This window comes from Plectropomus leopardus, chromosome 16 (genome assembly GCF_026936395.1).
Source record: "Plectropomus leopardus strain MGB_pleo_1.0 chromosome 16, ASM2693639v1, whole genome shotgun sequence".
Lineage (NCBI taxonomy): Eukaryota > Metazoa > Chordata > Actinopteri > Perciformes > Serranidae > Plectropomus > Plectropomus leopardus.
The window spans coordinates 32841224-32856536 of NC_142191.1; the positions used below are offsets into that span (position 1 = coordinate 32841224).

Below are 15313 nucleotides of genomic sequence, written 5' to 3' on the forward strand. Positions count from 1 at the left end.
CTGTAAAACACCGGATGTTTCAACTCCTTTAAACTCTTCACAATAAAAGTCCCATGTGGTTTTGTTATATAATAGCTTTTATTTAGAATCAGTCAAAACAGGTAATATTGGGTTCATCTGCAGTATTTTAAAATATAGTGGTGAACTATTACAAAGATGTGGTATATCTTCTAAGACGCTCTGAATATTTCCAGGATTTTACAGGAAGTAGCTGCAAGTAAATTTCTGTAAAAATGAAATGGTGATATGGATATACTGTAAAATGTTTGACTGTAAATTTACAATCAATTACTAGGTACTAGTTGCATTACTTTCACAGTGAGTTACTTTACTGTGACACTTATAGTAGTATAGTTTGGAAAGTTAAAAAGCTCCAACAGTTCTGCAATTCAATAATCTGTGTCCAGTATTTTGAAGTGGTCTGTTTAATTTGGTTTTGTGTCTGAAATGATAAACTGGGGGGCTCGCGTGGTTGCGTTCCAGTGCTGCTATACAACAAAATGGCTCGACTCAGTTAATAAACCAGTTAATAATGCTGGGTAATGTTAGCCATGTGATGTCAACAGTCATCTCTCTCAGTGTGTTTGACTGCCCAGGCGAAACAGCAGTCTCATGATAAACAGAGAGAGAGAGAGGCAGAGAGGCTGAGCAGATCAATACGCTGTGCGCAGCTGTGCGATGAAGTGTGTCAAAGTTGCAGAGAAGTTTCAGTCATTTAACAAAATTGCAAGGTCACAAAGAATTCACAGGGATTGGTTGAATTTGCATTAATTGTTGCCATTGCAACAACATGTGGAGGAACTGCTTTATAACAATACTAACCCTTTAAAACAGGGTTCCACGTCGGTTTTCTTGTGCTTTATTCAGAACCTGAGCAAATTGGTTTGGTTTCTTTACATATAAACATTTTTTTTGCTTAATTTTCAGGTAATTTTCTTGTAACTTTTACTGATTTCTTGCTCTTTTTGGACCATGTGTGCTTAAATTACTCATTGCCTTCTCCCCATGTTTTTGAAACAAATCCAACCAATTTGCTCAAAGGGTTAATCATGTCCTCTACATATGGCAGAATTGACATTAAAGTTGACTTTGTCTTTGACTTGAACACCTGGTCCCAGCTGTGCAAGCAGCTGTCAGACTTAGATCTGGAGCAAGTTTCAGTGGAAACTCTTCACAGTTTTACAGAATGTCTTTAAGAAATTACTATATTATATCTATTATTCAGACTGTAAGTGTGTCACAGTAAATGCATCTCACACCTAACATTCACAGTCTCTCTCATGACACACACACACACACACACACACACACACACACACACACCAGCACTTGGCGTTTGTCTGCAGCCATGAATACTGATCTGTGTGGAGACGCTCTGCTGCCTGTTCACACACTCTCTGCTCCACTTCCTCACTGACTCTGATGTGACTTGACAATGACTTGGCTGGAAACATAAACGCTGACTCATCTGTTTGTTCAGCAGAAACATAGCTCTCAGTTGTGTTGTTTAAAAAGGTAATACTGGATGTGTGCTCCTCATGTGTATTCATCAGCCATCCTGTTATTGGTGCAAGCAGGTCCATACAAATAAATGATGCCGTTCATCAAACAGAATTTTACTAATGTTAAATACTGCATAACTGCATAAATGCTGTATAACTGCACACAGTGTTTGACAGGAGGTGAAGCTTATGCTCCTGAAGGATTAAGGAAGTAAGACGGAGGTGATGCACATGAACAGTCAGGTCAGGAAGCATATCTTTACATTTTAAAACCTGCAGCAACATCGCCTTCCTTGTGCTGCTTTTAGATGCCTTATACACAAAATATTTGAACACCAAGCAAAAAGCAAGGGGAAAAAGGCTATGAGCAACTTGAATCCAAAGACATGTCGACACATGAGGGGCAGGCTGAAAACCAGTATTGAATGTCTGTGACTTTTGATCAAACTGACTTGATTATATAAGGATATCACTTCATGGGCTCAGGAACACTTTGGAAAACCATTGTCAGTAAACATAGTTTACTGCATCTACTGTACAAAGTTCAGACTCTACCATCCAAAGTGAAAGCCAGATAACAACATCCAGAAACATGGCCCACTTCTCTGAGTATGTTAAACCCAGAATATACTGTGTGACGTCTCAGATGAGAGATGGCCATCTTGAAAGAAACCTGGCGACATCTTTGGCCATGGATCTAAACGGTGGTCCTACGTTGCACGCTGAGAGAGGTTCAGCCGTCATGCGATCAAAGACAGCCTGGGCTAAAATGCTGACAGTGTCAGAAATGTGGGATGACCATCGTACTGTGACTGCTGTGGGAACCTACGTCTACTAACCAACCAACAGAAATGCAGCATGAAATGATCCAATGATCAGTGTGACTCTGCTAAATGTGCTATGCTAAATGCTAGTAGATGTTAATACTTATTCCGAGGTCTCATTGCAAAGCTAGTGTGCCAAATTGGCCTCTTTCCCATCCTCAACCACATCCACATTCTCCTCCTCATCCTCTTCTTCAGTATTTTTTGACATAAATGCCACTATAGCAAGGGCTGGATTTGTTTGTTTACATTTTGCTCTCACCATTACAGCGGTGTAGATGGACGTAAGTTGTAGCCTGCAATTCAGTAGGTTATGTCATCACACAGTCTGCATAAATCAAACTTGATGTCTTACAAAGGTTTATTGGATCCATGTTGCAGAGTGTAGCTGCCCTTAACTTTTTGCAAATATCTCAAAGTCTGCAGGAGGCTTTAGTGTGAGATGGACTGACACAAAGTGTGCTGTGGTCTGACGAGTCCAGCTTTTAAGTTGTTTTTGGTTTCTTTTTTGTTACGCTATGGAATGGCTAACTCACACACCTGTGCAGGCTCTTAAGGTATACACAGGTTTTGGAGCAACAAATGCTGCCATCCAGAGGGTTTTTTTTTCAGGGACATCCCTGCTTCTTCCAACAAGACAATGAGACACATTCTGCACGTGTTCCAACAGTGTGGCTTCATAGCTACTAGACTGACCTGTCCGCAGTAAAGAACTGTCTCATATTAAAAAATTTGTGGCACATTATGATGTGAAAAATACAGCAAAGGAGACAGCAGATTGTTTAGCATTTGAAGTCACACATTTAGGAGGAACGGGAAAGAATTTCACTTTCTAAACTTCAACAATTAGCATTCTCAATTCCCAAGCACTTACTGAGTGTTAAAAGATAACGTGATGTAACACAGTGCTAAACATGCAAATGTCCCAACCTTTTTTGGACCTGCTGCAGACATCAAATTCAGATTGAGTGTATATTTATTTTAACAAAGTAAAGTTAATTATGATTGAACATTAAACATCTTGTCAGTGTTCTTTTTTCAACTGAATATAAGTCAGAAAGGATTTGCACATCATTGTTTTCTGTTTTTATTTAGGCATTACACATTTTTGGATTTAGGGTTGTAAATAAATATGGTGAATTTTTCTGATTCTGTAAATTCACCAGACCATATTTAAGCCACTAAAGCTCCCCATGCTACACAGCTGTTACACTCCCAGAACATCAACACAAAATTAATTCCACCACTTTTGATAAGTATCAGGTTGATCCCTGATTAATGTCTCCTGCAGAAAACATGCTAAGTGCATTTATCCAGGATATTTCAGAGAGATTAAAGAGATGTAAGCCAGTGGCGGGAATTCATGGCTCGGGAGACACGTATACACACTCACGTGTACATAAACATAAACACACAGAGGGAGTCAAGCAAACACGAGCCACGAGGTAAGTATATATAGACATGTGAAGCCTGCACACATGTTTATACAGACAGGCTGACATGCCACATGCATTAAAGCTCTACCCTGCACACTCACTTTCCTTTTCCCAACCCCTGCGCCAACCCTCACCACTGCAGGGTTAAACTGGAGCGACATCACTTCTCTGCTTCTATGCTTTTAGACGCCTTTTATAAGTATTTAAACTTTTGATTGAACTTTGAGCAAATTAGTGCGTTTTTTCAAAAACTTGGGAAAAAGGTAATGAGCAACTCTGTAAGAAATGTTCCACATATGCAAGAAATTAGTAGATTAAGAAAATTATTTTAAAAAAATGCAAGGGAAAAATGTCGAGGGGCAAAATAAAAAAAAGCTACGGAAAAACTTTGTATTATTAAAATCTTTCTTTTGCTTTCCTTGTTTATTTTATTTTTTCCTACAAATGTTTTTGTTCTTTTTACTATTTTCATGCAGATTTTGGGGTAATTTCTTCTTTTTTTCTCTTTGCTTTCTTCCTGTCTTTGACTGAAATTGATCCGTATTGCTCAGGTTTCACAGCAATTAATGCTTACCTTAAAACTAAATAACCCAAAATCAGAGACCCAGCCTTAATCTGGCCTAAATGTGTACTCAGTTTGACCTAATTCTGTTTAGTACCCTCACTTATTATGGCTTAAAAACTTAAAGGTAGAGAACACACAAACACACAAACAATCCCCTACTCCTGCTTAAGATTAATAAAGTCGCGTGCATCCTGGAATACCCGGAGGACCTCGCGTGCCGGCCTTCTAAACCGGCAGCCTGCTGACTCTCATCCAGCGCGCGGGCGCTAACACACAGCAACGCAAGAAAAATACCCGTGCTCTGTATGCCTCACTGCCGCTGCAGGCTGACCACATTTAAATGACCTATATAAGTCTCGTGATGATTCAGTGTGTCAGTCTGCGGATGTGTGTGAGTGTTTACATGGGAGAGCAGTGGGGCAGAGTGTGTTTATTAGTGTGTATCAGAGTGTGTCCCTGCCCCATATGTGGCTGTAAGCTCTCTAAGCTTCAAAAAACGGAAACGTCAAACAGGAGCTACTTCTTGCCCGTTGATGGTATTTATTCAAACGGACATGTTTTTTCATATAAAGCACGATCCAGCAGCCTGCAGGGGACAAACTGTGAGCTGTCCTGATGGAGTGTCACGAGACACGAGTGTCATCTCTGCATATATTACTGCACATAATGGGACTGTCCTATAGTTTACATTTGTTGTGTTGGAAATCAACACTAAAGTGTCATGTCCTCTCCCAGACTGCAGATGTGTTGGAAATGACTCATGCTGTTTGGCAGTGCAGGTGATAATGACTTTTATTGTGACACTGATTGCTTTGTATTTTCTATCAGTGAAACTAAGAGAGCTCCTGTCGGCCGCTACACGTTGTAATCTGTCACAGTCTGCAGATTCTCTACCTGACTCAGTACTTCTCCACTGCTCTATCTCCCCTACTCTCTCCACACACCTACTCTCACTCAACTGATTACACTCACCTGAAGCTGATCCCCAACATTCAAGACTGCAGCCTCACACTCACCCAGTTGCCAGATTGTTCTTTCCCATGTGAGACTTTCCAGCGTTTCTCTGCCTGATCTCCCGGCTCCGACCTTGCCTGTCCTCGACTCATCTGCCTTGTGTGCTTCCTGGAAAAACACCACAACCTGCTTTCCCTGATCATGAGTTTTGCATTGGTCCTCCTGTTGGGCGCTTTTCACCTGCTACACTTCAATGTGAGTTCTCCTGTTGTTGTTTTTTTTTTCGCTGCACTCACTGCCCGTGAGTGTACGCCTGGTGAAAGACGCTTTTGCCTCACTGGTTTCTGGACAGTTCAAGAACTGCTCAATTATTTTCTGTGTAAAGACATTGCAAACTGATTCTGTGGTCCATTGTGCTGCAACTGGGTTCAAAATATAACTGTTACAGTAATCAGCAAGTTGTTCCTAATTCAAACAATGAGAAGTAGAATTACCACCATGTGGTTCTATGCCTTCACACATCAGTCAAGTTGGACTTACAGTTAACGAACATGTCTGTCAAAACAGGGATGTTTCACACACGTCTTTCCCCTGGTAGCACAGAAGATCTCTACAATCAGCAGTGTTTCAAGGTGGACACCCATAATTAGTGCCATCAATTAAGTATGGACAAAAACATGTTTGGTGAGGTCACACTAACCTTGACCTCTGATCACCAAAAAATGGTCAGTGATTTCAGGTGATCTGAAAAATAAAAATCCCTAAATGTGTTCCTCAGATATCAGGTTCACAACAATGAGACAGACAAGGTCACAGTGATTTTGACCTTTCACCTATGACCATGAGAATCGAATAGCTTCACTGCTGAGTCCAAGTGGACGTTTGCTTCACATTTCAAGAATTCCCTCAAGGAGTTCTGGAGATATTGTGCTCACAGAAAGAGAAGAAGGCAAGGTCAAACTACCTTTGCCTTTTGACCACCAAAATCCAATCAGTTCATCGCTGACTCTGTCGGGGTACCCAGCACACAGATCCGGTAATAAAAGGTGGTGCTAGAAATGCTGCTGTCTGTTGACTGGTCAGTGGAGAATCAACACTGTTTTCAGGGCTGAGCTGTGGCTGCTTTAACCACTGTTTTCATACTTTAGTTAACTCTAATTATAAGATGAAGTGCTGTTTGCAGCCTCTAGTAACAGCTGGAGACTAAGAAAAAATAATTTCATTCACTGGCCCAACTCCCGGCAAATTATTGCGTGGCCTCGAATCCTAACTTGGAGAAAAAAACATGACTCAGCTTTGTTTGGTGTGTTCAGGCAGAAAAACTCCGCTCTTGCCTAACAAGGAGTCAATGCACAAGACCACCTGACGCTGGCCTTCAGCATGTCGGGCGCACACGATTGGCATGTTTGGCTGCATTGTCAATTGCATGCATTGTGCGATGCATGTGGTCAAACCCACTGCCATCTGGCTGTCTATCAGCATCTGATAAAAATGCCACCGGTTGCATCTGACTGTGTTTTCAAGTAAAGGCGTCCGTGTGCGTTGCATGTGAACACACCTGCTGCCATCCAGCTGTCCACGAGCATATAACAACGCCATCAGTTCTGTCTAACTGCATTCATCTGACGTGACCGTGCATGTTGCATGTGGACACGGAAGGTAGCTTTTGGCATCACACTCCTACGCTGAAAGCGCAGACAGAGCGGCGTTCTTAAAAAATGTGGAATGAGAACAGGTTATGAGGTTTTCAAATTTAACCTTGAAATGAGAAATGGTGAAGTGTGGGTGAAAAAAAGCATATGGATCCCACGAGTGGTCTCACCTCAGCACCGTGTTATTGTGTGTAACATGATGTGAAGCAGGGCGCTGTGGGTGTCAGCATCTTTACAAATACCACTCTGCTAATCACATCACATAGTCCTCTCGTGCTCATTCCAGTTTTGGAACACACAACATTAAACTGGTGAAATGCGTGTGTGGCTTTGTGGGAGCACAACAAGCGCTGTATACTTCCAACCAGGCAACAAGCACCCCAAACTGTGCTCCTCACAATCAAACCCAGGCTGAATGAACGCAGGCCTCCTCGGCCCACCCTGCTACTGCACAGCGCAGTATATTCTTAGACGTGGCTCCCCGCTGGGCTTGGATGTGGAGCTTGGCATTATTAACAGTGTGGATGTTTAACGAGGGAGGATGGTGGGCAGGTAGAATGTTGTTTTCCTTCATGTTTTCCTCCACAGTCTGCATCTGACTTTGGAAATATATGTTGTAAATACTATGCCTGGTGACCACCTGCCTCCATCTGATGTTTCTCTTCAAGGATTTTCCATGTTTATGATCATTTACTGCAAGCTGCATACACTATACATTACTGCTGTACATTTCTCAAAGTGTACCATGAGGTCTTTAGGTATGTAATCATTTCACTGAGATGGGAAAAATCAAATTGGAGCAGCCCCAGTTCTAGACTGCTTGAATGGGGGTAGGAGATGTTCGTGGGTAATATGAGTTATTCTTCAGGCGTATATACTGAACTCCTTCATGTTTTTATCCAAAGATTTTTGATAAACAAGCTCAATTTTGTGCCTTTTCATGCAGTATAGCAGTGGTACTCAACTTACGACCTGTGGGCAAAATCTGGCCCCCCATAGGGTGCCAGGTGACCCCCCATCTATTTTCTAATTCACAATAAAAAATTAAGGGATTCACAGTCGGAATTTGTTTTGTACTTTTAGTATTCATAAGATGCCAGAGTGCATGAAACAGCATCAAAATAGAGCTTGTTTATCAAAAAAAGGATCCCCCACATCCCCTGACAGAGGTCCTACCTGATGGCCCTGATGTTCTTTAATCCTAGAAATGTCCAAAAATTTGGGAAACGTCCTTAAATTTGGGAAACGTCCTTAAATTCTAGAAACATCCTAAATTTCTAGAAACGTCCTAAAATCCTGGAAATGTCCTGAAATTCACAAAATGTGCTAAAATCCAAGAAAGGTCCTCAAATCCTAGAAATTTCCTAAAATCCTAGAAATGTCCGAAAATACTGGAAACGTCCTGAAATCCTAGCAATGTCTTAAAAATCCAAGAAACTTCCTTAATTCCTAGAAATGTCTTAAACTTCTAGAAACATCCTCAGACCTAGAAAATTCCTAAATCCTATAAATATCCTAAAATTCTAGGAATGCTCTAAATCCTAGAAATGCCCTAACATCTGAGAAATTATTTAAAGTCCTGCAGATGTTCCAAAATCCTAGAAATGTCCTTAAATTTTAGAAACATGTATGGGCAAGTTGAGTATCCTTGCTTTTGTGACAATATCCACTCAAAGTCAGAATTTTGGGGGGCATAGATGCCTATGTTTGGTGTTAGTGGGGCAGGTGGAGCAACAGCTACACAATAGACACTTGACGTGACAAAATGACAGTTGTTTGTGCTAGGAACAGAAATTTAGGGCAACAAGCATTAACAGTTGGGCCAGCTCACTATAGCCTCAAGCTTACCTTTATACAACATTTCTGTGATTCCCTTTTATTTCCTTTGACTACTACACTCTTGTTTGGGAAGAACGAATGGGTTTGTTCGGATCCTGAGCAATAAAAGTCTGGCCCATGGCCCTGGAAAGCCCCATTCAGCCCTGCTGTGGATGAGTAGCAGTTTCACTACTTCCTGAGCGGCTCTGAGCAAACACCAAGCGCTGTATGTGTGTGATCTGTGCTTCAACATTTCCTTTTCTTTTGCCTTTATTGCCCAAGTGTTTTAACGGCTCTAGTAAAGGGGCATTACAACCTTCAAGGGGAGCCAGCCACGCACCTTGGAAGGATTAAGAAGCTGTTATTGTTGAAGTTCCAGAGAGTAAACAGCAGTGTAAAATTCCTCTTTGGGATCCATGTGCATACATACATCTCCACATAAATACATTCACATGGCTGCACAACTCTTCTTCCAATAAGGAGAACACACACACACTCAAAGGTAAAGAGGTCAGTTTAAAATTGGTCTTGAAAAGCCTAAGAGACCCCAACACTGATGGTCACACAGAAACAGGTTTCATATGGACCTGACCCACAGTTATTCACCCATAGTGGCTGCCTGAAGGACAAAAAGCTATGAGTCTTTCCAAGAAAATCACTCCTGACAGCAACAGTGCAAAGCATATGAGCACTACCATTTTTATCTCCTTCTGTGGTTTGAGTTCATCAGTAATTAGTTGTAGTTGTTACTAGGAGCAGATTGTTCAAAGGGTTGACCTCTGTTTGCGTTTTCCTGTTCGGTTTCAGTAGGCGGGTTTTATTACACATTTGCTCAAAACAAAGCGGTATATTGAAATGTTGATAATACACAATTGTTAGATGACTGTGTTTCCACTCAGTGATGTTTTGGACTCTGGTGATGACATTCCAAGAAGCATGGTGATGGATGTTCAAAACATCAGCAGCTTTATTTCTTCTGCAGCCACTGAACTAGCCATCATTATTTCCAATCCAAGGCCACGTAGGCGTGTTATGGAGCCATAATGGAAAGGCAAGCCCCTTATACGTGGGAGGGGCCATGTTTGAGGGATTTCCGGGAGGTGATAGTCCACAATTTCACAGAGGAATTGAGGATTCAAAACTTACTGATGACCCGCTCATCTTTTGAAGAGTTATGTGATGCAATATCACCTGTTGTAGTGCCTGCTGCATCATCCCCGAGAGAGCCAGTCCCGACCACCAAGTACGTAGCCATAGCATCATGTGACCTAGAAAAGCTAAAAAAGTGTTTCCATTGCAGTTTCCTTAAATATGGCTTTTTTGAATCACCTGAAATACCACTACCAGTAAAAGATGGAAAGTGGAGCGGGCGGAAGTGAAAGAGTCAAGGCCATAGCTGTGGTTCAGAGGTAGAGCGCGTCGTCCTCTAATCAGAACACAAGCGGATCGATCCCCGGCTCCACCCACCCGGCAACATGTCAAAGTATCCTCGGGCAAGACACTGAACCCCAAATTGCTCCCAATGCTGTGTCATTGGAGTGTGCTTGTGTGAGAATGGTTATTGCTTAGCAGGTGGCACCTTGTATGGTAGCCTCACCAGTGTGTGAATGTGTGTGAATGGGTGAATGTGACATGTAGTGTGAAAGCGCTTTAAGTCATCAAAAGACTAGAAAAGCGCTATACAAGTACAGTCCATTTATCATATGCCATTAAGGAAAAAAAGTCAGAAAAAAAAGAAAACCAAATGAATACATTAAATAAAGAAATAATCTATGCCTAATCTTTCTTACATTTTATTTTTTAAATTTTTTTAGTAATTTTCTTTTTTTCCTAATGTCTTGCTAATTTTGGGTCATTTCTTCTTTCATCACTCATTGCGTTCCTCCCATGTTTTTAAAAGAAATCAAGCCAATTTGCCAACATTTCAAAGGGTTAATTAGTGCAGCTTTAAGGAAAGTGGTTCTCTTGATTGGACATTTGCAGTAAACATACAGTAACTACAGTTTTAGGCATAGCAGTTCATGGGTTGGTAAAATGTAAGAAGTTACTTGTTTCCTTTTATAGCCAAACCTCTCTCTGTCACATCTTAAGTATCTAAGCTAACAACGGCTACTAGGTAACAGCAGGAAAACCCCACTGTGGTTAGCCAACAACGGTAGGCTACCATACAACATCGTACCCACAACCCCCTTCCAACCTTCCAACACACACACACATATACACACAGACACGCACACGCACACACACCTCCTGCACCATTCTCTCTCTCTTTATTTCCTGCTGTCTATATGTGTCTTTGTCACCCTGTAGGAGACCCGACTGACCCACTAATGTGCCTTGCCAACCAAACAACAACCCTGATGCAGCTGAAACCAGATTATTCCAGTTCTCTGTGGCCAGGCACTGAGGGAGCACAGAGAGGGTGGCGGGTGGCTCGGATTTATCACAGCGCAGACACACACACACACACACACACACACACACACACAGAACATACAGAGTTTCAATGTGGAGAGTCGAATATCTCAGGCAGGAGTTGTCCCAGGAGTTTGGGTCTCTTTCTCGTTGTCAGTGTGAAATCAAAAGCTCCACTATGGGGGAAACTGTACTCTACCTGTTGATCCATAGTGTCGACACACAGGAGCTGAAGTAGGAGTGTGGGGGTGACAGTGGGAAGGGGACAGTAAGGGGGTAACGGGGTAACTGGTCCGGGGGAACAATTGAAAAGCAAACAAATGTAAAAGTTTACAAAATATATAAGAAATGACTCAAAGGAAGAGATAAAATCTAAGGCTTAGTGAGTAAAACTGAAGAAAAAGTGAGAACAAAACAAGAAGAGGAAAATAAGTTTTAAAAAAAAAAGCAAAGGGAAAGAAAAATGACAAAGGAAGAGACAAGCAACACAGGTGATGAGAGAGATTAGAAAAGGATGGAGACACTGAGATGATACCCGAGAGCTGCGAGCAGTGATGCAACCTGAGTCAGTGTGTGTTGGGGATGGATAATGACAGCATTTTGGTACCACACCAGGGTCATGTCCTTGCTTGCTTAACCACTGCCCTCCACACCATGTGCTGCAGGGCACAATTGATTGGATCAGATACCCACAGTGGTTCGATAAAATCAACAGTGGGTTCTACACGGCTGAGAATGCGTTACTTTACTGAACTGGGACATCCAGTACGCAACTAAAAGTCCATGACGTTTCAAGTTAGCTGCAGATGTACGCCATGAGGAGCCACCGGTCCTGATATTACAAAAACACGATTGCAAACCCTTTCTCCTAGGGCCTATCATGGTCAGTACACCTGATGTTAGAACTGGATATACCGCCATGTTTTTGTACTCCACCCATAAGTCAAGTTGCTCTTACAGTTTACATCCATGTCTGTGAAAACATGGATGCTGCACACACATCCCCCACCCACACAAAGGATGTCTACAATCAGCACATTTTCAAGGTAGACACCAAAGGTTCTTGAGTTATGGCCAAAAACATGTTTTATCACCACGACCTTGATCTTTGACCTTCAACCACCAGATTCAAATCAGTTCATGCTTGAGTCTAAGTGGACTTCTGTGCCAAGTTTGAAAAAATGCCCTCGAGGTCTTCTTGAAATATCGTGTTCACAAGAATTAGGTGCATGCAAGGTCACCGTGACCTTAACCTTTGACTACTAAACTCTAACCACTTCATTGTTGAGTCAACTTGAACATTTGTGCTAAATTTGAATGAATTCCCTCAAGGTGTTTATTGAGATATCGCGTACACAAGGATGAGACTGACAAGGTCACAGTGACCTTCACCTTTGACCTGTGACTACTAAAATCCAATTATCATAAACATGATGTCATATAGTGTATGTAACACCAATCTTGCTGGGTCCAATCCAAAAGGACTCGGTTAATTCACTATTGACGCACCCTCTTTTTTCCCTGACGATCTACATAGTGAATAACCAATCTGCATTGAAAAAATAGAAATACACAAAAGAAGCCCCTCTGTAGCTGATTATAATGGACATGCTCTGCTTTGGGTATGGTGCAGCCAACATGTCTCGCTGCATCTGTGTCTCATATATTGTGTTCATGTTGTTATTTCCTTCTTTGTTGCCCTGAAGGTTGCAGACTAAATTCAAACCTTTCAAATCTAGTCATGATGAGACCCTGCCACACATCTGCTGGAACTGCAAGACTTGTCTAAAAGCCCTGCAAGATGGTTTCTGGCAGAAATCTGCACACTAGTGAGCTTTTCTTTAACTTAACCTGTGTGTGTGCATTCGAAACATCCTACAATCTTTTTTAATTAGAACCACTCTTGTTGAAAATACAAGGACACAGCTGGCCTACCCTGTCCGTTGGAGTAGTAGATCCACTTTTCTTTGACCTGCGTTGGAGGTGCAGATGGTTTCTTCTGAATTGCCTTCTCCATGATGCTGCTTGGGTCCTGCATTGGGCCCTTCTTCAGCACGCGGGAGCTGCGCTTCACGCTGCAGATCACAATCACCACCAGCACCAGCAGGAGCAGCAGCACGATCATCCAGGGGAGGTGCTCGTTGATGTCAAAGTGATCATGGGTGTTTGGCCTTGGGGACCCCCGGCGAGTGGGCCTATAGTAGCTGGAGACCCCACTACCACCACCTACGCTCCCCTGCCCGGCTACCTTGCTGGTACCCGTCCCACCCCTGGCTACCTCTGCACCCTCCAGACCCTCCACAGTCCTCTTGTTGGGACCTGGCACATGGTTAGAACTGGCTTGCCCCAGCTGGTGCTCCAGGTCCATGAGTTGCTTGTCAGCTGGGAGCAGTGGAGTCCTTGGGGGATCAAAACTTGGTGGAATGGAAGCTCCCGGCCGGCTGAGAAGTAGCCCCTCTGCACGGTGGTCTTCCCCACCCGGGCTTCCCCTCAGCTGGATTGCTGCTGACTGGCTGTAGGTGCCTGTGATGACAAAAAGAAGTAGAGCGTTGAGGGAGAACAAAGAGAGCGAAAGGACAAGATACTACAGAAGTAAGAAATGAGAAACAAATTCACTCACTTCAGAGACCTGTTTTGCCCAGACAATGAAAGCAGAAAGCATCACTGGAGGGAATCCTAACACTTATTCATGCAAGCAATCTGGCACACAAATTAAAGAAGGAGTAATGCCCCCCCTCCCCCTCCCAGTCATCTTCCTCCACTGGTGACTTCCTCCATCCTATGGTACCTTACACCTTACACTGAAACTGATGCCCACCAATGTTTGCTTTTAGAGGCAGATTTCAATATTTGAGGATTTAAAGAGTCAGAAAATAGTTATCCCCCCCTTTCTAGGATTTTAGAACATTTCTCTGATTAGCTTGGACCTCTGTCAGGGTTGTAGGGGATCCTCCAATGGCCCTTTTTTGATAAATAAGCTATTTTAATGCTGTTTTATGCACTTTGGCACATTATGTATACAAATGTATTCCCAGTGTGAATCACTTGTGTTAATTGTGAATTAGGAAATGGTCTTGGGGACAAACGGCACCCTAGTTTTAAGCTGTGTATCACTGGGATAAATGACTGAGGTACAGTTCAAGCCATCACAGATCTGGGAGACGCCACTGAGAATACAGAAAGTAAAGACTCAACTTCAAATCCCATCTAACACAAGTGTCACATAGACATGAGTGCATCAAGAAACGAAAAGTTGTGCCTTTTAAGATAAGAGTCAAAGAGAGCATGTGACCTTTGGTTAGGCCATCTTGGAAGACAAAGAGCTTCAAGAAGTTTTTGAGGACAGACATTCTGCTGACCAAATTAATGAAAGTATCTCTTCTAACAACCAGAGGACAATGCAGGAGACACCATCAAATAACAGCAGGAAGCTGGCAACTATAGCTGCCAGTAGTTTTCCATAATTTTATGGGAAAATTTGTTACAGTGTTTTAATTTGTCAAAGCTCAGAGTGAGATCATAGTGCATTCCCTCAAAAAGAAAATCTGCCTGCACTTCTTCCATGGCGATGAGGCCCAGCTGTGCTCCAACTGTAATCTGCAGGCAGATGAGCTCTGAATTGCTCAGCACACAGTCTGCCCATTGAAGCTGAAGCCTGGCCAAATCTATTCAGATTTAGGCTTCCAATGCAGGAATAATTTGAAAAAACCTACAAAGGAGAAGGATGGGCTTACGAGTCACACCCCAACAAATCTTTGTAATCTGCTGACATGGAAAAAGAACAATACGAATTGTCCTGTTTGACAACAACAACAGCAGGCAGAGTGTTTTCCAGACATGAGGATAAACTGTGATGGCGAATCGATATTAGAGCGTCATTAACCTCTTAGTTATCGATGTGGCTGCTATCACCTCCCTGCTGCTTGCGCTAATGCTGCTAATGGGTTTGCTGTTGCACAATAACATTCAATCATAAATGGGCTGCTGGATGTTTTTAGGATTGTCAGCTGGAAGGGCGTTAATCCGTCTCATCCTCTTTTCAGCAGACAGGTACACAGGTTCAGGGCTAATCCCCAAATTAGGGCTCATATTTTGGTTGGCAGCAAGTTGTCTGTTTCACGCTAAGTCAACTTTTAGAGTAATACAG

At 42.5% G+C, this 15313-nt stretch overlaps 1 protein-coding gene across 1 annotated transcript in view; it reads right to left on the reverse strand.

Moving 5' to 3' along the window:
* tnfrsf21 (tumor necrosis factor receptor superfamily, member 21) overlaps positions 1-15313 on the reverse strand; it is a 63026-nt gene that overhangs the window by 25956 nt on the left and 21757 nt on the right. Inside the window, exon 3 of the mRNA XM_042503574.2 lies at positions 13102-13689. Within this exon, the coding sequence (XP_042359508.2) occupies positions 13102-13689 (588 nt within the window). The remainder of the gene's footprint in view (positions 1-13101; positions 13690-15313) is intronic.